This window comes from Equus przewalskii, chromosome 32 (assembly GCF_037783145.1).
Source record: "Equus przewalskii isolate Varuska chromosome 32, EquPr2, whole genome shotgun sequence".
Classification (NCBI taxonomy): domain Eukaryota; kingdom Metazoa; phylum Chordata; class Mammalia; order Perissodactyla; family Equidae; genus Equus; species Equus przewalskii.
Window position 1 is genome coordinate 4,215,394 of NC_091862.1, and position 22,404 is coordinate 4,237,797.

At 37.6% G+C, this 22,404-nt stretch overlaps 1 protein-coding gene across 7 annotated transcripts in view; it reads left to right on the plus strand.

Annotated features, from left to right (window-relative positions):
• The window catches only part of PDE10A (phosphodiesterase 10A), a 538,749-nt gene that overhangs the window by 396,168 nt on the left and 120,177 nt on the right, over nucleotides 1-22,404 (plus strand). For all 7 annotated transcript variants that reach the window (XM_008516208.2, XM_070603240.1, XM_070603239.1 and 4 more), the window contains one exon: nucleotides 17,377-17,505. In XM_008516208.2, coding sequence (XP_008514430.2) covers nucleotides 17,377-17,505 — 129 coding nt within the window. The remainder of the gene's footprint in view (nucleotides 1-17,376; nucleotides 17,506-22,404) is intronic.

Consider the following 22,404-nt stretch of genomic DNA (forward strand, 5'->3'; position numbering starts at 1 on the left):
ACTTTCAAGCATACTCCTCTCAGCCTTTACTTTCCTCTCCTGAGCTGTAGATTTATATTTGCTACCGTTTACTAGAAATCTACAGACGGATAATCCGATAGGCAACTTCAGTTCAACAGATCCCAAACCCAAACCATTTTCTTTCCCGTGAATCCTTCATTATCTCCTATTTTTCACATCACAGTCACTCCCCTCAGCTAGAAACAGTGGAGTCACCTTTGAATTATCCTACTGCTTCATTGTCTTTTTAAATTTGTCACTAGTTCCTGTTGGCCAGTCTTACCCAGCATTAGAGGGAATTTTAAAACTCCATAAGGTTAAGGATATTGTTTGTTTATTGTAGATCGACCATATAGATATGGCTGGTTCATAGTAGGCACTCGGTAAACATTTATTGAGTGAATAAATGAATCTCAAAATGTTTAGAACTAATTGTGTCAGCCTCACCTTGTGTTCAGTTAATGCACCTTATCAACCTTGCAATGTGGGTCTCTGTCTCACTACTCATCTTCTTACATTTTCTGAGTTCTCTGATTCACCCTGAAACATAATATAATGCCTGACACAGTAAGACTTCAGTAATATTTTTTAATGAATACATTGAATGGAAAAGCATCAATAGTGATATACTTTTATAAAGGAAGTCTAGAAAAATGCCATTTCTGGATCAACTTATAATAACGAATTTTTTTAAGAAGGTATATTTTCTAGCAAAGAAAGTAAAAATATGACTTTAAATCATATAGAGAAAACTTTTGTATTCTTTGTTTTTTTTTTGTTTTGAATTTGTGTACAAATACATGACTTTTTAAAATCCCTTTTGACAAGTAAAAGGAATCTTTTATAGAAATCCCTAACATATTTTGTGCTACTTTCACTTTTAGGGTATAATTGTCTTAAACTTAGATAAATGAAAATGCTGATGTGAATAGTTAAAAAATATTTCATCAAGGTTTTAAATGGCCATAAGAAATTACCATTGTTATTTTTCTTATCTAAATCTCAGCTTTAAAACACTGAACCCTGAAGTGATTAGTTAAAAGTCTGCCTGTATATTTATTACATCATTCTCTTTTTTGTGTGTTTCTCTTTTCTTCATTTATCTATTTTATTTCACCAGAGTAAATTGCTTCACATGAAGCCTGTTTTCTTTCCTTTCTAAATATTTCAAAGCTTTCTTAAGACCTTGTATAATACTATAAAGTTTATTTCCGTGGGAGTATTTATCATTAGTTTTTTTTTTTAATTTTTTATCAAAGGCTTTACTGAAAATCTCAGTAGATAGTGGTGGATTTTGAGTTTTTCTTGTTATTCTTACTTTAAATGTGTAGGCTGTACTTGCCTTTCGGCATCTGAAATGTTTGTCCACAGATTCATTGTAAGCGTTGTGGCTAAAATGCAAAATGTGTTTATTCAGCGTCAGGCTTATCTGCATTTAGTGGCGACTGTCCAGCATTTGAGAAACCACTTTCGCTTTCAGGCGACAGAGTTTGATGTTCGTCGTTCGGTTACTGTTACCGTGTGGATCATGTTAATAACATACTGATTCTAGCTGCTACTTTTCCCAAGTCAGTGAATTCTCAGTTCTTGTGCCTTTAATCCCGGTCAACTATCCCAGCTCTCAAACCATTTGAACCATGTCACTATGTTAGAAAAAAGGAAGCTTTCTCCATCCCAGCTGTCCTCAAGGCAAAAACCCTGAACTTTCTTGGTTTAGTTCTGTCTTTACTTCTGGGCTGCTTGCTTCTTTCCTGTTTTTACTCATCTTACTCATTTTATTCATCTTTACTCATTCAGAGGCTGCTTCCTCCAAGAGGACTCTGAAGATCTTAGAGATTGCCTTCCGCTAACTTCCCTCTCTGCACTCTGTGGAGTGTCCTTATATGCTTGTCCTTGGACTCTATATTCCTCTGGTTCTTCCCAGTAGCTAATTGGCTTAATCCAGCCTCTGGCACCCTTCCCAGTTTAGTCCTGCCTGGAAGCTCTTGCGTGAGACCTGACTCGGTTCCTCTGAGGTCAGCGTTCGGCTCTACATTCTGGTTAATATGGTGGCTAACTAGACAATTTCTGGACTTGATAATTCTCAATTTAAGCACTCATGGGATGTCTAAAATGTTGCTATTCTGAAACACACCTAGATGAAACGTTCCTTAAGTATAGGTAGCTACAGGTTTTGTAAAGTCAAATTACATTTAAACAGTAGCCTGATTGGATTTGCCAAAATCTTAAATCTCATAATATTTCTTGATATGAAAGTGCTCCCTATTTTGATGAAGATGGGTTTTATTAAGTAATTATTCATTAATCACTTAGTGTGGGGGAATATTTATATGAATTATATTCCTGTGGAGTAGGCACTGTTATTGGCCCCATCTTTTGTTTGTGAGGGCAACGAGGCTTAGTTAAGTGCCTTTCTTAAGGAGCACGGCCATATTTGAGCACCCACCCAGTGACTCAGAAGCTGGAGAACCAGGAGATGCTGTCTCCCACCAGGTTACTTTGAATTTACAGTGAATTTGAGTTAAAGAGGTGAGAGTCTTAACTCTTGTTCCCTGCGTAAGCTGTGCCTGAATATCAGCCTCCATTTCAGACTTCTGTAGTTTTCTGAGTCATGGAAAGGGTACATGTTGGTGTACGTAAACTTTCTCTTGGAGTTCTACTTGAAAATCATCGTTTTCGTCTTCATCTTATCACTTTGAGCAGCTTGAGTTTTTATTTGGCTTTCTCAGTTCAAGAAGCTTTCATTGATGTCCTCAGCCAAGGCGAAACACGTAATTAATTTCATTTTGGTTGAGAAACCCAGCAGTGTGGGATTTGCCTTCTGATAAATGCAAATCACAAACATCAAATTACGAACGAACGTTGGAAACAATGTCTTCTCTGCAGCCAGGGCACCCCTCAGGCTGTTAACTCGCTTAGATTAAGTAAGCAATTATGGAGGTCAGAATCCTGGCAGTATATTCAATCAAGGTTCATTAAATGACTGCTTTTAGGTCATAGACAAATCTTTAAGTAGGAATATACTTGGGTGGGAAGATATTATTTAGGTAGTGTAGATAGAAGGCAAGGATAATTATTGTAAATCATTTAAAATTTTTTTCAGCTTTATTGAGATATTATTGACTTATATGTAAATGAAGGTGTACAGCTTGATATTTTCATACATGTATATATTGAGAAGTGATTACCATAATTAGTTTGGTTCAGACTTCCATCCTCTCACATAATTACCTTTTTTTGTGTGGTGATAACTCTTTAGAGCTACTCTCTTAACAACTTTCAAATATATAATACTGTTTTGTTAATTATGGTCACCATTCCGTACTTTAGATCCTGGAACTTACTCATCTTATAGCTCGAAATTTGCTCCTGCCTAACTCTCCTCATTTCCCCCACCTTTAGTCCCTGGCAACCACCGTTCTACTCTCTGTTTGTTTGAGTTCGGCTTTTTTAGATTCCACATATAAATGAGATCATACAGTATTTGTCTTTCTCTGTCTGACGTCTCACTTAGCATAATGCCCTCAGGGTTCATTCATGTTGTCGCAAAAGGCAGTATTTTCTTCTTTTTTATAGTTGAATAGTATGCCATTGTGTGCGTATGTGTGTGTGTATACACCACCTCTTTTTTATCCATTCATCTGTTGATGGACACTTAGGTTGTTTCCATGTCTTGGCTACTGTGAATAATGCTGCAAAGAAGATGGGGGTGCAGAGGTCTCTTCAAGATGGTGATTTCATTTCCTCCAGATATATACCCAGAAGCAGGATTGCTGGATCATAGGTTAGTTCTATTTTTAATTTTTTGAGGAAGCCCCATCTTGTTTTCCATAGTGGCCATACCAATTTACATTCCCACCCACCTTGCACAAGGGTTCCTTTTTCTCCACGTCATTGCCAACACTTGTTATCTCTTGTCATTTTGATAATAGCTGTTCTAACAGATGTGAAGGGATACCTCATTGTGGTTTTGATTTGCATTTTCCTGATGATTAGTGATGTTGAGTAACTTTTCATGTATCTATTGGCCATTTGTGTGTCTTCCTTGGAAAAATGTCTATTCAAATCCTTTTGCTCATTCTTTCATTGGATTGTTTTTTTGCTATTGAGTTATATGAATTTCTTATATATTTTGCATATTAACCCCTTATCAGATTGCAAATATTTTCTCCCATTCAGTAGGTTGCCTTTCTATTTTGCTGATCATTTCTTTTGCTGTGCACAACTTTTTAGTTTGATGGGTCCCACTCGTTAATTTTTACTTTTGTTGTTTGTGCATTTGGTGTCATATCCAAAAAAAATCTTTGCTGAGATCACTATCAAAGAGCTTTTCCCCTGTTGTCATCGAGGTGTTTTACGGTGTTAGGTCTTTCGTTTACGTCTTTAATCCATTTGAGTTAATTTTTGTGAGTGGTATAAGATAAGGGTCCAATTTCATTCTTCTGCATGTGGCCATCCCATTTTTCCAACGCTGTTTATTGAAGAGACTGTCTTTTCCCCATTGAGTCTTCTAGGATCCCTTGTCAAATATTAGTTGACCATGTATGTGAGAGTTTATTTCTGGGCTCTCAATTCTATTACATTGGTCTGTGTATCTATTTTTATGCCAGTATCATTCTGCTTTGATTCCTATAGCTTTGTAATAAAGTTTGAAATCAAGAATTGTGATGCCTCCAGCTTTGTTGTTCTTTTCGGTATTGCTTTGGCTCATTGTGGTCTTTTAGTGGGTCCATACAAATTTTAGGATTTTTTTCTATTTTTGTGAAACATGATAAGGCCTTTGTTTTTACTTGGCTCCTTGTTTTTCCTCTTTTCTTAAAGAAGAATGGTATCATTGGCTGTGGAGTTTTACACAATCCAAAGAAACATCTTATCTATTCATTTGACTTTGGAGTCATTTTAACGACGTTGAAAACCATTTACATCTGTCATGTGATAAATTCTGTTCATTGCCTATAAAGGATGTCGCCTTTTTAGATAAAGACAAAAATGAGATTATGTTTACAGCTCATTAATCCCTTCCCTTATTTGGTAAATGGTCAGATGGGTCTGCTATAGAAATCCTTATATTAATAAACTCATGTACACTAGCACATTGTGGGGAAAAACTTTGATATAAGGGGGTCCGTATTATAGTATTCACAGGAATATATTTCCAGAATTGGTGGATTGAAGGATGTCAGAATTAAGAAAGCAAATGCAAAATGTAATGAAATTCTAATTTTTTAGGAAACTTAATACAGAGATTTAAACTCTTTGGATGGAAAAAGAAACGTGAAGGAAGAATAGGAGACAGAAATGACCCTCCTCTGGTCTCAGGAGGATTGGCGATTCGAGTAGGAGCAGTGGGCTCTGAGAGGAGGACTCTCTTGCTTGGGCACTTGCTTTCCGACTTGAGTGCGTCTGCGGTCTTGCAGGACTGGACACAGTTTCCAGTAAACACGTCTGTACATGTGTCAAGTCATGTAAGACAAAGAATGACCCATTGATTAATTCACTTAATCAAGATGGTCCCTTGGAGTTACTAAGTCTACTCCTAAGTTGGTTGGTTTACTAGGAGGCTTATAGGATATGCATAGGGTCATACTCATGGTTAAGATTTCTTACAGCGAAAGGGGATGCAATGTGAAATCCTGAAAGGGAAAAGGGGCACAGAGTGACTACCGGGGAGACCTGACACAAGCTTCCAAGAGTCCTCTCCCATGGAGTCACAGAGCATGTGCTCAATTCCTCCAGAGACAATTGTGACAACACTCGTGAAGTGCTGTCTACCAGGGAAACTCGTTAGAGACTCAGTACCCAGAGTTCTTACTGGGGGCTGGTCACATAGGCACCCTCTGCCTGCCAGTGTCCAACACTCCCCAAGCCAAGTTCCCAGGTGCCAGCCGTGGGCCGACCTTGCAAGCAGCCTCTCCAAGGAGAACGTCTCAGGCCTGCTGTGTTGACTTTTCTGCACAGAGCCAGGGGCTCTCCTATGTGGACAATGGAGAATGAGACAGATCAGTTGTTGCCCTCATGGAGCTCATTGTCTACTTGGAGAGGCTGACGTTTAATGAGATGACACCAAATAAGTAGTAAGTTTCAACTTGGTATGAGAGATTCAGAGTATAAGGGCAGGTCCCACGAGAGCATCATGGAACAGGCAGTGGACGTAGAATGTGTGGTTAGTGAAGGTGTCTCTGTGAAGTTGCTTTTCAATTGGCCAAGTGTCTCCCTTCTCCAGGGGAAGAGTGGAGAAGAGTCAAGCAAACAGCCTCAAAGACCATGGCTGGGCAGGGAGAGGGCTTGGCACATTTGAGGAAATAAATGAAGGAAGCCTGGAGGGCAGTGGGGTCTCCCAGGAGACTTCTTCTCAGGGCTAGCCTGTGCCTCCTGGCAGTTTCTGCTCCAAAACTTTCTTTCCACCTTCTTCTCAAAGCCCGAGATTTAGCAGTCCGATTTTCCAATTTGTAACCTGAGGTCAAATGTGGAATAGAATTCCAAATTGGGAGGTAACACTAGTCAGTAGCCATGCCCTTCAAGTCTAATAAGCTCAGACAGGAAATAGTGTCCAAAACAAGAGGCAGTGTGGCTTTAAGAGGTGAGCTCTCCAGCTTGTATCTTTGTTCCAACCTTAATTACTGCTTCTGTGGCCAATAGAAAATGAATCCAGTTACTTCTCTGTGCTCAATTCCCCTTGTTATATTCTGAGGATTATAATTCATTTATTCAACGGATATTTATTGAGCATTTATTCTGTGCCACATACATAAGGCTCTGAGGTTCAGTGAGCCTATGCAAGTTATCTTTATGGCGTCTTTAGGATTGTATGTAGAGAGAGCGTTCAAGTAAGGCCAACCGTGAGTAACAAAAGCTATAAGCATTTTTATCCTTTGGTAGGGAAGGAGGTTAAACAGTTGGAGTATAGGTGCAAGAGAGGTAATACCCAGTAGGGAGAAGGTGTATAAAGTTGAATTTTGGGATTCTGAAAGTAACCTTAACTGATTTTAAACTTATTCCCCTGATAACCTTTATTTTCTTTTGGATACATAAAGAATGGTTGTACATAGAAGAGCCAACTCTGATGGCCTCGTGGTTAAAGTTCGGCACACTCTGCTTGGGGAGCCTGCATCCAGCTCCCAGTTGTGGAACCACACCACTTGTCTGTCAGTAGCCATGCAGTGGTGGCAGCTCACTTAGAAGAACTAGAAGGAATTACAACTAGAAAATACAACTGTCCACTGGGGCTTTGGGGAGGGAAAAAAAAAAAGAAGATTGGCAACAAATGTTAGCTCAGGGTGAATCTTTCCTAGCAAGAAATAAGTAAATAAATAAAAACACTTAAAAAAGTAGAATGGTTGTGCATAGAAGCATTTATATACAACCTAGGAGAACATTAACGTGCAACTTGTGTGACTACACACACACACACAGACAACTTAGCTTTGCCATCAAGCAGCGTGCCAGTCCAACACTGCTTATAGTATGACACAAGATATTTTGTTTTGTTGGAACTTGACAGATTTTGTTATAAGGCACTAAAATGTTTCATTTATATTACTACACATTTACAAAAATTACTGTTTCTGACGTATTTTGGAACCGCCTCTTGAAACTAATAACAATTTTTATTTTCAAAGTAAATTTGTGTGTATACCTACCCCCTGGGTAGTTTGAAATGTGAGGACATCACAGACTGTGAAGGGTCTGTAAAGTGTCCTGGATTTTCCTCTCCTGAACCTCACAGTTGTAGGAGGATGCACTGTCTGTGGAGGTAGCCTGACCCAGCTAGAGAATCTTTTTTTTTTTAAGATTCTATTTTTCCTTTTTCTCCCCAAAGCACCCCGCCCCCCCCCCCGCCCGGTACATAGTTGTGTATTTTTATTTGTGGGTCCTTCTAGTTGTGGCATGTGGGATGCCGGCTCAGTGTGGCTTGATGAGCAGTGCCATGTCCGTGCCCAGGATTTGAACTGGCGAAACCCTGGGCCGTCGGAGCACCATGGGGCTGGCCCTCTATAGAATTTTTTGTTGCCTGAAAATTTCTGCGTGAAATTGAATTGTAATCGGCTTCCTAAAATGTTAATTCTGATTTTGCCCCTGGGTTCATACGTGGAGAAAACAAAACAGGAAGAAACAAACTGAAATTTCTTAACCTTCTTTACTTAACAGCATTCAGATTAAGCAGTGATAATGTCCACCAAGAACCTTGTGTCCTCTCGAGTCAAGATTTGTGGTCCTTCACCCACTCCTCATATGACGGCCCCCTCACAGATCAGGCTGTTCTTTGGCAATTGGACTATTCTGGGATAATATTTAATAGCATAAAAAGTGGGTTTTTTGTTTTTAATCACAATCTATCTTACAGTTGGACTAAGACTTTAAAAAACAGAAAATTATTTACTGCTTCTTCACACCTGGAGTAAACATACAGGAAATTATAAAATTGAGACAATTATTGTGATAAATCAGGGAAAAGATTATTAGTCACGTGTCCCTTGCAATTTTAAAGTATGTGATTTCTTCTAATCTGAGATTAGCTACATGAGATAATGGGAATGTAGGGGTTTTTTCCCCCTCTTTTCTGTGATGGGGCAGGAGCAAGGAATTTGATGATAAGACACGTAATTTTGGAGGAAAGGATTCTTTAAGATCAGGAAGACCTGGGTTAGGGAGGGTAACCTTAGGGCATTATGGGATGGGAACTCAGGAACCAGAACTTGGGTTCCAGGGGTGGGATGGGGCAAAGTGCGTGAGTGTTGTCATATGTTGTTGACTGATTTTTTAAAAGCATGCAGACACATATTGGGATTTTTCTCCATAAATTAAGATGTTAGAATTAATACTTGAAAAACTGTGCTTTTTCCTATTTCTAAAACAATGGGTCTTTTAGCACTTTTGATTAAAATATTAAAAATATCCCTCTGCTTGAGAAAAACAATAGTTCTTTAGCCTCTGATTTGAAAGTGAGTTTCTAAAATAATTTTCTATGATGATTAAGATGATAAGACTTCAGAAATAATAAATGCTTCAGCATATAGATACTCATTTTTAGAATAATAATTTGTCATAAAGACACGTTTGAAGATACATCTGAAGTGGACCTAAATGTGTATCCAGTTGGTGACATAACCAGAGAAAAGAATATTTCAAGTGACTTTAAAATACAGTAATTTGTACATTTCTAGTGAGATATGTCCTATAGGACACACAAATCCGCCTTATCGTTTATAGCACTCATATACTATTGTGTGTATATTGTATGATAAAACAAATGAGTAGTTATGTAATCTAATTCCATCGTTCCTGGAATTGAAATACCACTGCCCGCTGAAAGGAAACTGAGAGCTGAAGGAAAATTGTCTGCATTCAGATCTGGGGCAGAAAATGTGCAAGCTGAACCTGAAACAGCCTACCCTAGCAGATCATAAGGAGGCCATCAAGAGCTACTAGATTCTTGTCACAATGACTTGGGTACCAGTTTGAAGAAGCTCCTCCCGCTGGCCAAAAGATGCGACAATTTGAGTACCAGTAAGGATGGTAATTACAATGGAAGAAACAGATCAAATTTGTTCAAATACATGATTTTTATAATAATACCAACATCTTTAGTTGCTCGCCTACAGGAGAATGCTACTGAGCCAATTCATTGTAAAAACTGGTAAATAAAGGGGAACAAATTAAGCATTTATCCTGTCTTGTCTCTGTGAACTAACCAAATAGTAGAGATGAAGTTTTCTCTTTCTGTTATTTCAGCTAATAAATGAAGGAGGCATTATAGAATTAGGAAACCACCATTTTCAAGCCCTAATGAATTATGACTCTTGGATCATCGATGGTGCTAACGTCACAAACAGAGAGGCAGCCAGATGGCATGAACCTTTTGACAGAAGAACACAATACCACTTATGAAAATTGCCTACCCACCTCCAAATTGAACTGCAATCTGTTCAGGTCTCTAGATCTAATCTCAGTTTTCAGGAAACGCAGAGGGCAGACGAAAATGCTAAACACCACTGCAGAGAGAAAGTCAGAAAAATCCAGACTCTAGAAAACCACAGCACAAAAGATCTGTTTTCTTCAATCATAACTTATAATGGGGAAAACAAAAGAGATGGAGGGCGAACCTATAGAATAAAAGAAACCTGTGAAAAATACAAAACAATGGCAGCTGTAGACCTTTTCTGGGTCTGGGTTCATGCAAACAGCCTGTTAAAAAAAAGTTGAGAATTAGAAACTTCAACATTTAGATATTTGATGGTGTTAAAAATAATAATTAATTTCTCTGTGCATGTGATAGTAGCATTTGTGGTTAGAATAGTTCTTATCATATTGAGATGTAGAATGTGTTGAAATGATGCATGAGATTTGATTCAAAATTACGTGCAAGGAGAGTTGGTAGGGTACAGATGGGAGATGTTGGCTATAAGTTGATAATTGTTGAAGCTGGGTATTGAGTACATGGGAAGCCATTCTGGTTTTTTGTGTGGTTTTATAAAAGGTTTAAATTTATGTACATATGTACACACATGTACACAATCTCCATCTGAAAAGGCTGAATTTGTGAGTTGCAGACAGCAATAATCAAAGGGTAGTATAATAATGTGTTACATTATTAGAAGCTTGTAAGATTTCTAGGGAGATGGAAGAAAGCCTCAGTGTTACTGGGATAAAAAAAGATGAAAAATGAATGGTTACTGATGTTACCATTTTGTTATTGCTATTTTGCGTCCATAGATTAAAACTCAAATGGCGCAAGTCTTTTTCATTATGTCTCTATGGCCCGGGAACAAAATATTGAAGTAGAAGATATTGCTGTGACTTTTATCTGTCTGTCTGTCTATCTCTTTCTTGAAGAGAGTAACTCAGCATCAAAATGAAGCTATTTTTTATCCACCCCTCAGGTTATTGGTTGAGTTACTAGCCACAGAAGCAACTGTCTTTACTAAAATATTTGTCGGTCTTTATTTTGTGCTTTGTTATATGTCTTTGGGTTCAGTGTTCAATCTAATCATAGGTGTTTTTAGCATTTATTTAGATTGTAATCCTTCGTCATATTTTCAGAGGGTATTGTGAAAACTAGTGAAATCCATCTGAGTCTCCCTTAGTCTGCCCGTTCAGTCTGTCAATATCCTTGTTCTTTCCTGCTCTCGTTTGAGACTTCAGCCCAGCCCTGCTCATTAGCATCTCTGCCAGATGTTGAAAAATGAAAGAAGATGAAAGTCAGTTCAGTCTTATTATCTATGTACTTAATCTTATAATCTCTGAGCACTGTAGCAAAATGCTGCATTGATGAGAGAATGTAGTTTATTAGTAGAAATGGAGTATTTTTAAATATATTGCCTCAAATGTACGTTATCTCGGAATAGCTATCTATATTAATATCTATCTGTATGATTCATTTTGTGTATTATTGGTGGCAAATTTTCAACCATTGAATGCTCTGGTGTGCTAATGACAACCCTGGTCTGACCCTACTGCTCTCATTGGATTTCTTCTCAAAGAAACACTAACTAAGTCTTTTATTGACATAAACAAAATGTATAGGCCATGGGAAGCTAGGGAAACATTAAACCAAAGTCAGACAAAAGTTAAAGAAGAATGATTTCCTCATCCATACATCTGCCATTCTTCAAGAGTGTCCAATGATGATTATTTCAATGTCTTATTCTAGGTGGGTCCTGTGTTGCCCCAAAGGCCTTTTGCAAAACTGGATGTTAATAGGAAATAAAAAAATGGATAAAATGTTAGAAAAAGGAGGGAAGGATTGCTTTTGATGGGTGAGGAAGCTGAGCAAACATTGAGTGCTAAAATAAAAATGGAAGTTTTAGAAAATTGGGAGTTTTAATGTTAAAGAAATGAAAAGTTACAAACCTGTGATTTGAGCCTCTGGACAGATGCAAGAGTTGGATTCATACAGGTAAAACAATGGCTTTTGGTACTAATATTAAATGTACCAGGCAAAAATACTGTGTATGGATTATTTTATTGGATTATTATAATGACCTTGGGATTTAGATACTCTTGTTAGTCCCATTCCAGTCCTGTTCCAATACAAAGAAGAAGCCAGGCTTAGCGAGTTTAGCAGCTTTGACCAGGCTCATACCCCGGCGGGGAGGTGCAAGGAGGAAACTAAGCTTTCTCTGTGCTTTCAATCACTGTGACCTAATCCCTTCCCCTACCATTGTCATGTTGATTGAAGTAGTTATTTTCATGAGATGTGAATGGCAATTTGGGGGGAAAATTATCCTTAGATCTTTTGACATTTGAAATATAAAGCTCTGTGATAATATTTGGAATTCTAAACGGAGTTTACAACCAGAATGGTCTATTTGCCTTTTCATTCTCTTCTACATACTTAAATCCAGGATTTGATTAATTTCTTTAGTCTAGAAGTTTACTTAGACATCATAACTCGTTTATGACTCAATTGATCTTTAAAAAGTAAGTTCTGAGTAATTTATACAAAGTAAGTGTCCAAGAGTGGAGAGTTATGTTTCACCTTCTTGAGGGCAGAGCATCTACTTAAATTATTTTGAATTCTTCTGCATGGAAAATTTATGTGTTCTCCTGTTTGTTTGTCTGCTTATTCAGTCATTTACTTAAATCGGCATGGACTCATGGATTGTCTTAGTCTATTTAGGCTGCTATAACAAAATACCACGGAATGGGGGCCGGCCCGGTGGCGCAGAGGTTAAGTCCTCATGTTCCGCTTCTCGGCGGCCTGGGGTTCGCCGGTTCGGATCCCGGGTACGGACATGGCACTGCCTGGCAAAAGCCATGCTGTGGTAGGCGTCCCACATAGAAAGTAGAGGAAGATAGGCACAGATGTTAGCTCAGGGCCGGTCTTCCGCAGCAAAAAGAGGAGGATTGGAAGCAAAGCAGTTAGCTCAGGGCGACTCTTCTTCAAAAAAAAAAAAAAGAAGAAAAAAAATATCACGGACTGGGTGGCTTATAAGCAACAGAAATTTATTTTTCACAGCCCTGGAGGCTGGAAAGTCTGAGGTCATGGTTCCGGCTTGGTGGGGTGGGGGTCCTCTTCAGGGTCACAGACATTTTGTACCCTCATATGGCGGAATGGGGCTAGGGATCTCTCTGGAGCCTCTTTTATAAGGCGCTAATCCCATTCATGAAGGTTCCACCTCATGACCTAAGCACATCTCAAAGGTTCCACCTACTAATACCGTCACCTTTAGTGATTAGGGTTTTAACGTATGAATTTGAAGGGAGAGGGACACAAATATTCAGACCTTAGCATGGATATTTATTTTATTCTTTGGGTTATAATCCAGTGCTGCATTACTTTGTCACTCAAATTCTTCCATGTTTGAACCATTGGGAGTTCTTTCAATCAGCTTCTGTGTCCCTTTGACATACCCCATCATTTTGTGTGTGTGTGTGTGTGTGCGCGCGCACGCACGCACTTAGTCCTTCCTTTCTGGCACTAAAAGATACTCCAAGCTCATCTTACGTGTTTTCTGTAGCTGTCCTAAAATCAGCTATTTCTCCAAGAAGCTGTGGTTCCTTTATTGGGGAATGATATTAGAAACCAAGATCTGGGTGCTCCGTGTAATTTTGTTGGCACTGGGATATTATTGTTTCTAGGCCATCTCAGTGAACCTTCCAAGGAAATATTGAGTGTATACTAACCTGAGTATATACACAGTGTATCTACCAGTATTTCTATGTACCATCGTATCTATATTGAGCTAAATATGAGTTCTTACTGATGTCTCAAACTCTAATCCATTGTCACATAGATTATTCTAGACTGTCTTCTTGCTTATGTGTAACGTCCCACTCTGCCACTGAGAAACCGCATTCCCACCATCCACTTACTTAGTTATCGAGTTCTAGTATATATGAATAGTGATGTCAGAACTGTTAAGCTCTACCCTCATGGGATAACTTTATCAATTAGAGAATAGACCTGACGTGCAGTTTCTTCAGCCTTTGGTCCTACAGACTCATTTCTAAAGTTACATAGGTCAACACCTTCTCCTCCACCTCCTTCAGGGAGGTTGTTTCATACCTTTGTAAAACATTTAGATTCTTTCGCCTCATTCTCCCTTCCATCCTGGGATAGCCCAACCTTCTAAATGATTTTTTAAAAATTTACGTACATTAAAGGTTCTTTTGGTACTGTAAAGTTCTATGGGTTTTGGCAAACGCACAGTGTCACGCATGCACCATTGTAGTATCATACAGAATAGTTTTATCACCCTGAAAGGTGCCCTGTGCCTCACGCATCCAGTCTTCCTGCTTTCCCCTCAAACACCTGGCAACACTGATCTTTTTATTCATTCTATATAATTTTGCCTTTTCCAAAATGTTGTATAATTAGAATTATACAATATGCAGCCTTTCAGACTAGCGTTTTGCACTTAGCAATATGCATTTAAGACTATTCCATGTTTTTTAATGGCTTGTTAGCTCATTTCTTTTTATTGCTAAATAGTGTTTAGCTGTATGGATATGCCACAACTTGCGTTTCCACTTGCCTACTGTTCTAAGACATCTTGGTACTTCTAGTTTGGGATCATTATAAATAAAGCTGCTATGAATATTCAAATGCAGGTTTTTGTGTAGACATAAGTTTTCAGATCATTTGGGTAAATACTTAGTGATGTGACTACTGGATCATATGGGAAGATTATATTTAGCTTTATACGAAAGTGCCGAGGAGTCTTCCAAAGTGACTACCATTTTGCACACTTACCTGCAATGAATGAGAATTTTTGATGCTCTGCATCCTTGCCAAAATTGGTAGTCAGTTTTTGGGATTTTAGCCACTCTAGTAGTTATGTAGTAGAATCTCATTTCTGTTTTAACTTCAATTCACTAATGGCGAATGAGCATCATTTTCATGTTTATTTGCCATATCTGTATCCACCTTGGTGAAGTGTCTGTTCAGATCTTTGGCTCATTTTTAATTGGTTTGTTTGATTTTCTTCTTGTTGAGGTTTAAGTGCTTTTTGTATATTTCAGATACAAGTCTTTTATCTGATATGTAATTTGGCAAACAGGACTTGTATAGTAGTGCACTAAGATGAAATGAGATGACAAGATGGATGAGTCAGTTATGGCTGTATATTTTCAGCCTGGGTTTCTGGGAAAATAGAGGGTAATAGTAACAGAAAAAGGGAAGTTGAGAGTTAAAATCACTTTGTGGATTTTAATCAATACGTTAAATAATAAGAATAAGTGGGAAGGGGGTGACTCATTGAGTTTTGAGTCAAGATGGAGCTTGAGGTGTTGGAAGAATACCCAAGGACTGGAGATCAAAAATATGTTAAGATTCCTGATTCAGATTTCGCTGTCATCATCATAGATTATTGACGAGAAAGCAGAAGGAAAGACCAATAGGAAATTAGGAAAAGAACTGTGTTGGGTTGAATCACAAAAGTGATGGAAGGAAGTTTTAAGAAGAAATTAGATGTCAAATGTGTACCACTATGGAGGATGTCATCAGAGTATGAAATTTGCATTGTCTGTGTTCTTGAAGGTCACGTCACCTATCAGCTTACTTCAACATCCTGTGCCTTTGTATCTTGGGACTGGACCTTGCTCTGTCAGGAGAGCTCTCTCTCACTTTAATGAGTCTTTTATCTTTAGCACCTTGTGGGATTTTTCCAATTGAATTTTACATCGCCGGGGCTCTTGGGCAGGGCGAACATAGACAGGGGTCCTGTTTATCTTTTATTTAATACAACTATCTAATTATATATCCGTATCTCTCTATGTAGTTTAAGTGCACTGTTTAAGTACTGAATTCATTGAAAGAAATCATTTGCCTTCTCAATTCTACCATTCTGTCGGAGAATCAGAACAGTTGTGACTCTAGTCCCCAGCAGAATTAATTAACACATATGAATTCTGTGCCTTGTCTGCTGGTGAAAACATGCAGCCAATTCCCCAGAGTCATAAAGATATGCTTCCTTTTCTTCTCTTCTGCGTCTCCACGTACAATTTTCCATTGCCTTTTTCACCTAACCATCCCTAAGGATGGTAATTTATTGAATAATTCAGTTAGGATATAGTAGTAAAAATAATTGCCATGACTGAGTAATAATTATTGATCTCCTGTTTGCGATTTGGACTTGTTTAATGAAATGGCACGCCAACACGAAGCATCAATTTGAAAACACATAATTTTATATGTTCAACTTGAAAACATGTAAAAGTTCTTTGTTTGAAAATCCTATGTGTAGTCAACAATTATTATTAGACCATGAAAATTATTTTAGTGAAACTGACTACATACATAGAATGACAATGACCGAACATCACGATTATTCTGAACTGAACGTTAGTTATATCAGTGGATTTAGTGCCCCTGAGAAAAAGGAGAATTCATGTTGTAAACAATAAAAGATAAGAATTTAGTCATAAACTTTTTTTAGCTCCTAAAATGTATATCCTCCTGTTACTATTGTTAGAGTTTCACTTACCTTGAGTATTCAATCTATGATAACTATTCACAAAAAAATGTAAGTACTTTGTAAGGCTTGACTGCAAGATACTGGAACCCAGCATCCACTCAAATATAACACTAAAATTCACTTTTGGAAAACAGCTGTGTAACATGATGTAATGTCTGTAGTTTAAAATCGTTAAAGTTCTGGGGCCAGCCCGTGTCAAAGTGGTTAAGTTTGCGTGCTCCGCTGTAGGCGGCCCAGTGTTTTGTCGCTTCGAATCCTGGGTGCAGACATGGCACTGCTCATTGAGCCATGCTGTGGCGGCGTCCCATATGCCACAACTAGAGGGACCCACAGCTGAGAATATACAACTATGTACCTGGGGGCTTTGGGGAGAAAAAGGAAAAAAAGAAAAAAATCTAAAAAAAAAAAATCGTTAAAGTTCTAACTTTATTTTTTTTAGCTGTTTTTTTATAGTGGTAAAATATATGTAACATGAAATTTGCCATTTTAACCATTTCAAGTGTATAATTCAGTGGCCTTCATTATACTCACAGTTCATGCAACCATCACCACTGCCTGCTTCCAAAACTTAGTCTCCACCCAAAACAGAAACTCTGTACCCATTAAGCAGTAATTTCCCATGCCCCCCCGCCAGCCCCTGAGAATCCCTAATCTACTTTGTCTCTAAGAATCTGCCCATTCTAGATAATTCATAGAAGTAGAATCAGATAATATTTGTCTTTCGCGTCTAATTTTACTTACCATACTGTCTTCAAGGTTCTTCCATGTTGTAACATGTATCAGAACGTCATTCTTTTTTTATGGATGAATATTGTTACATTGTATATATACACGTCTTTATATTCTTTTTATATTTATATTTTAAATCAGGCTAAGCATGATATGTCATTGTTGTATATCATTGATGTGTTTGAAGATGTCATCTAGATTAATTTTATTCTTTTCAATTCTTTTCCAGGTTTGACAGATGAAAAAGTGAAGGCTTATCTCTCTCTTCACCCCCAAGTATTAGACGAATTTGTATCTGAAAGTGTTAGTGCAGAGACTGTAGAAAAATGGCTGAAGAGGAAAAACAACAAACCAGAAGGTAAGATCACATTCAGATGGAGTGTGGAATATTTACTACTTTATAGTGATGAAAAGCAGGTATTTAATACATGCTGGAAAGTAAAATACAAAGTTGACAAATATTAGCATTTTAATACTGTAGGAATTTTATTCTGTTTAAAAAAATAATTTGAAATAAGTTAGCATGAGGGGAAATGAAAACAAAAGAAAGATCCTTGACTATAAAAAAACCTTGGCAAGAATTCTTTTTTTTGAGGAAGATTAGCCCTGAGGTAAAATCCGCTGCCAATCCTCCACTTTTTGCTGAGGAAGACTGGCCCTGAGCTGACATCCGTGCCCATCTTCCTCTACTTTATATATGGGATGCCTACCACAGCATGGCTTGATAAGTGGTGCTAGCTCCGTGCCTGGGATCCGAACCGGCAAACCACGGGCTGCTGAAGCAGAGCGTGTGAACTTAATCGCTATGCTACCAGGCCAGACCCTTGGCAAAGAATTCTTAAAAATTTATTTAGATGTGACCACTTGAAAATGTAGAAGTTAGTATTAGACTTAATTTTATTTAATTATTATTAATCATTATAGAAATAGTCTTTATATATATTTCAAAAATGTATATATATTATTCAATTTTGCAAAACGATGTCCTCAAACAATTTTTATACATGCACAGTAGGAAAAGAACTCTTGACTTTGTATTAGACATTTCATTCACACTCATAAACTTAAGACATTGTTACATTTATGAAAAAAGAGATGTGGACTTAAAACGGATATGAAGTCAAATAAATTTCCCCTGAAATTGAATATATATTAATATATTGCATTTGAATATTGTAGTATAATTTTAATTTTGGCTTTAAATGAATTTATATTTGGCCAAATATGACTTTTCATTTCTATGAATGTTATTTTTATAGTGGAACTTAATTTTATATATGATTTTTAACTACTTGATGAACTCATATTAAAGACACAAAAATATATAGGAAAGGGGAGAGAGAAATGTAAATAAATCAGAGACAGGCATAATCTTTTCAAAACAATCATAGCATTTAATATTAAGGACAAAGCTTGACATGGTTTATTTCAGCTTCAAACATTTGAAACAATTTTAGATATTTGACTCTTTCAAATGTGTGACTAGTGTTTTTAAGGCATATCATAGAAAGATGCAAATTTCAACTTGCTATATAATGATGGATAATAATATATGCAAGAATGTAGGGTATCTGTGAGATATGAAATTGAGTCTAGGTCTTAGAAAATGAAAATTTTGCCTGCTGTTTCAGTGTTACAGTGATAGTTAACTCTTAAATTTTTATAAATATTTGATTGCATCATCCCGTATCTCCCAAATCTGTTTTCTATGTTAATTAATCAAATGCTACTTCAAACTGTTTCATACATATACTCAAGACTTAAATGATTATTAGGAATAGCAATGTGTAACTGAAATAGTACTCGGTTATATAGGAAGAAAAACTTGTCCCTCTGAGGGGATGTTTTTACAGTGACCCTGCTGAGGGCTAAAGAGGGTCGACGAGACCCAGAATGAAGTGAGGCTGGATGAGTGTTGACTTGGGGCTTACCATCTAGCAGTGGGACAGGCAGAGAAGCCACTGCATCACAGAATGCATCAGTAGTAAGCAAGGGTGCATGTAGTTTGCCATGGAAGTGCATAAAAAGCAACCTTTAATTCTACCACGGAGGTCTGGTAAGACCCTTTGTACCGCCTCGTCCGAGGGAGTTTATCACAAGAATGGATCTCGTAACATCCTGTTTGGGTTCAGCTAGGCTGCGTGTCACCGCCCCTCCAGACTGTATGAAAAGGAGCTTTAGCACTAACCTTGTGTGAATGGCATGCAGAAAGCATTTCCCGGTTTTCTTTGAAATACAGAAAACCAGCTAAATATCTTTATTTCATTTATATAGTTATGGATTAAGGTCATCGTCAGTGGAAGCTTTTCATTCTTCCATCACTCCCTCATTATCTTTTAAAATTTCACGTTCTCCTTAACTGGGCCGTATTCTCCTTCCAAGTCCCTTCATTGAAACGTCTTGAGGAAGAAAATTTTTGTGGCGAGGATTTTCAGTGAGTGTCTTGCATTTCCATGGGTGGGCCCAGGACCAGAAAGTGTGACACACAGTAGGTCTTGGAGAGTAGTTTGTTGAAAAAGAGACAAGGCTATCCAGATTATTTCATTACCAGCCTCATGTGGAAAGGATCTATGCTATGGGGACAGACAATTGTGTAAAGGTATATTCTGCTTAGAGAAGTTCATATATGAAAATACACATTTTTACATAAGTGAATAAAGGGATGATTATTTAAATTACAAAATTATATTTGCCTTTAAAATCATCAGCTTTCATATTGCTTGCAGGTGTTTTTTAACGGTGACTTTGCTCTGTCACAAAAAGCTAGTTCTTCATTCATTTAGTATTTTATTGAGCACCTACTCTTTGCTTGGTGCTCATAGGCAAAACACTTAAAAAAGTAGAGAAGGCATGGCATATTTTGGTTAAACTATAGTAGTATGCATAATGCATTGATATTGTGTGGCCACTGAGGAGTTGTCATTTCCAAGGTACTTCACGTGTATTCACCCTTCACATCTGGTTATAGTTAGTGGAGAACAGGTAGAGTCATGGGCATCTGGCAGATGTTGAAACTGCGCCAAGAGATGCTAAGGGACCATTGGAGGTCCAGCATCTGTTTCTTGATGGAGTCCCCAGACAGTGACTCTCCGAGCAATGTGAGGCTTGGACCATGTGTATCATAGTTATTTTTGTATCTCTCGCCTAACAACACACCTGATGCATAGTAATGGGTTTTATAAACATTTTTGAATGAATGAAGGAATAAATTAGGGAGGGTTGGGTTTTCAACCTCCCAGTGCACCATTATGACACTTTTCACCACACTTGGCTATCATATCATGCCTGACACCAGAACTACTTTTATGCTCGTATCTCCCCTACATTCACTTAAAAGCTTCTTGACAGAAAGGATTGTGTAGTATATGTTTTTAAGTCCCTCAAGATACCTTGTCTTTTCATTTATTTAGCAAACTATGTGTAACGCGCTGTTCAGGTACTGAGGTTATTAAGTCGCTAAGGAGTTCACAGTCAAACAAATAGAAGAGAGTTACAAGTTTCTATTTTCTTCTCGGTAGTCTGAGTGTGAGGTTGAGCATACTCGAAGCTTGAAGGCTCTGAGTCTGAGTGGTCTTGTGGAGGGACCTGGACCACGATGAATCACGGTCTATTTTGTGTAGACAGAGGCGGGGGTTGGGGAAAGATGGACCACCATATGTCCCCAGATTTAAATTTCAAAAGTCTTTACTGTTATTGTTTTCAGTTTAATTTTATTGCTTTCATACCATTCTCATTTCAAATGCATAAAGTTCTATCTGTTGTTGCCAGGCAAATTGCCTTTTGAAGGTTGACCTCTGATCCTAAATTCCAAATAAGGGATTTTCAAGTGATGTGTGGAAATTGGAGCTAGCATTTATTTCTTTTATAACCTGATGTACCCCTTTAGAGAATGTATAAAAATTTGCTCAGAAAGCATTGAGGCCCGTTCACCCTGACAACCGTGCTTCCATTTGGGAAACCTTTGGAAAGAAAGAAAACTATCTACGTCATGAATTGTTTCACTAAATGTTATATTTTATGCTAATTTTTATGCAAAGTAAGTTTGACAGGCCTGGCTGGTATTCATCAAGACTCAGATTACTAAACTCTCTAATATCTACACAAATATCAAAGTATAAATATAAAATTAGTAAGTAAAACATTAGCATATGATGAAGAGCCAACCTTTTGCACTTCTTGTAAGAACATTCTAAGATGGAACACAGTTTCACAACCCTAATGTCATTCTAATATTTCACTTATGTGCAGGAAGAGTCCTTCTTGACTTTTCGCTTCTAATGTAAAAAATGATTAGTTGACAATGTTGGTGGTATTGGAAAGGACGCATAAAGAAGTGAGAACGTTGGAAGTCAGCGTGACCATATTTGGCATCTTCTGGTATTAGAATAATATTTAAAATATGTGGATTTTGTTTAAACCTCCCAAAACATAACTATGATATTCATTTTCCAAGGGGAATCTATTTGGCTCTCAAGAGAGTGATTGATTGAACCCAAATCATTTAAGAATTATGAGTAGCTGTGCTATCTTCTATGGGCAGTAATTATTTACTTATTTATTTATTTTGTGAGGACGATTGTCCCTGAGCCAACATCTGTGCCAATCTTCCTCTATTTTATGTGGGTCACTGCCACAGCATGGCTTGATGAGTGGTGCTAGGTCCGCACCCAGGATCTCAACCTGCGAACCCTGGGCCACCAAAGCAGAGCGTGCGAACTTAACCATTATGCCACTGGGCCGGCCCCAGTGATTTTTATTATTATTATATTTCTATGTCTAAAATATTCAGTAGCAGACTATATCACTATCAGGGTAGCTATAAATGTCAAATAATTATGAAAATATTGGTGCTGTCAGCTGCCTTAAATATTTTTCAACAAATACATGAATGGTTTCTTTGTTTTTACTCGAAGAATGTACTTACTACATATTTTTAACCTCTCTATGATTCTAGAAATGAGATTTAATTTTTGTTCAAATAATACTGTTAGATATTTCATACTTAGAATTAAAGTGGAATTTAAATTATGCCCCCTAAACCTAGTCTCTGCAGCCTATAATGCAGATTAAATAACATTTCTCCTGCTTAGTATAGGACAGATGGCTTCTATGCTAGTATACATCATGTAGTGGGATAGTCAGTTAACGGGGCATGAATTACTTTGCAAAAGTATGCAATGTTAGAAGGTTTTAGGAAGTAGGACACTAATAAATGATGTGTTAACTATTAGTACGTATCATAAATAAGAAAAAAACA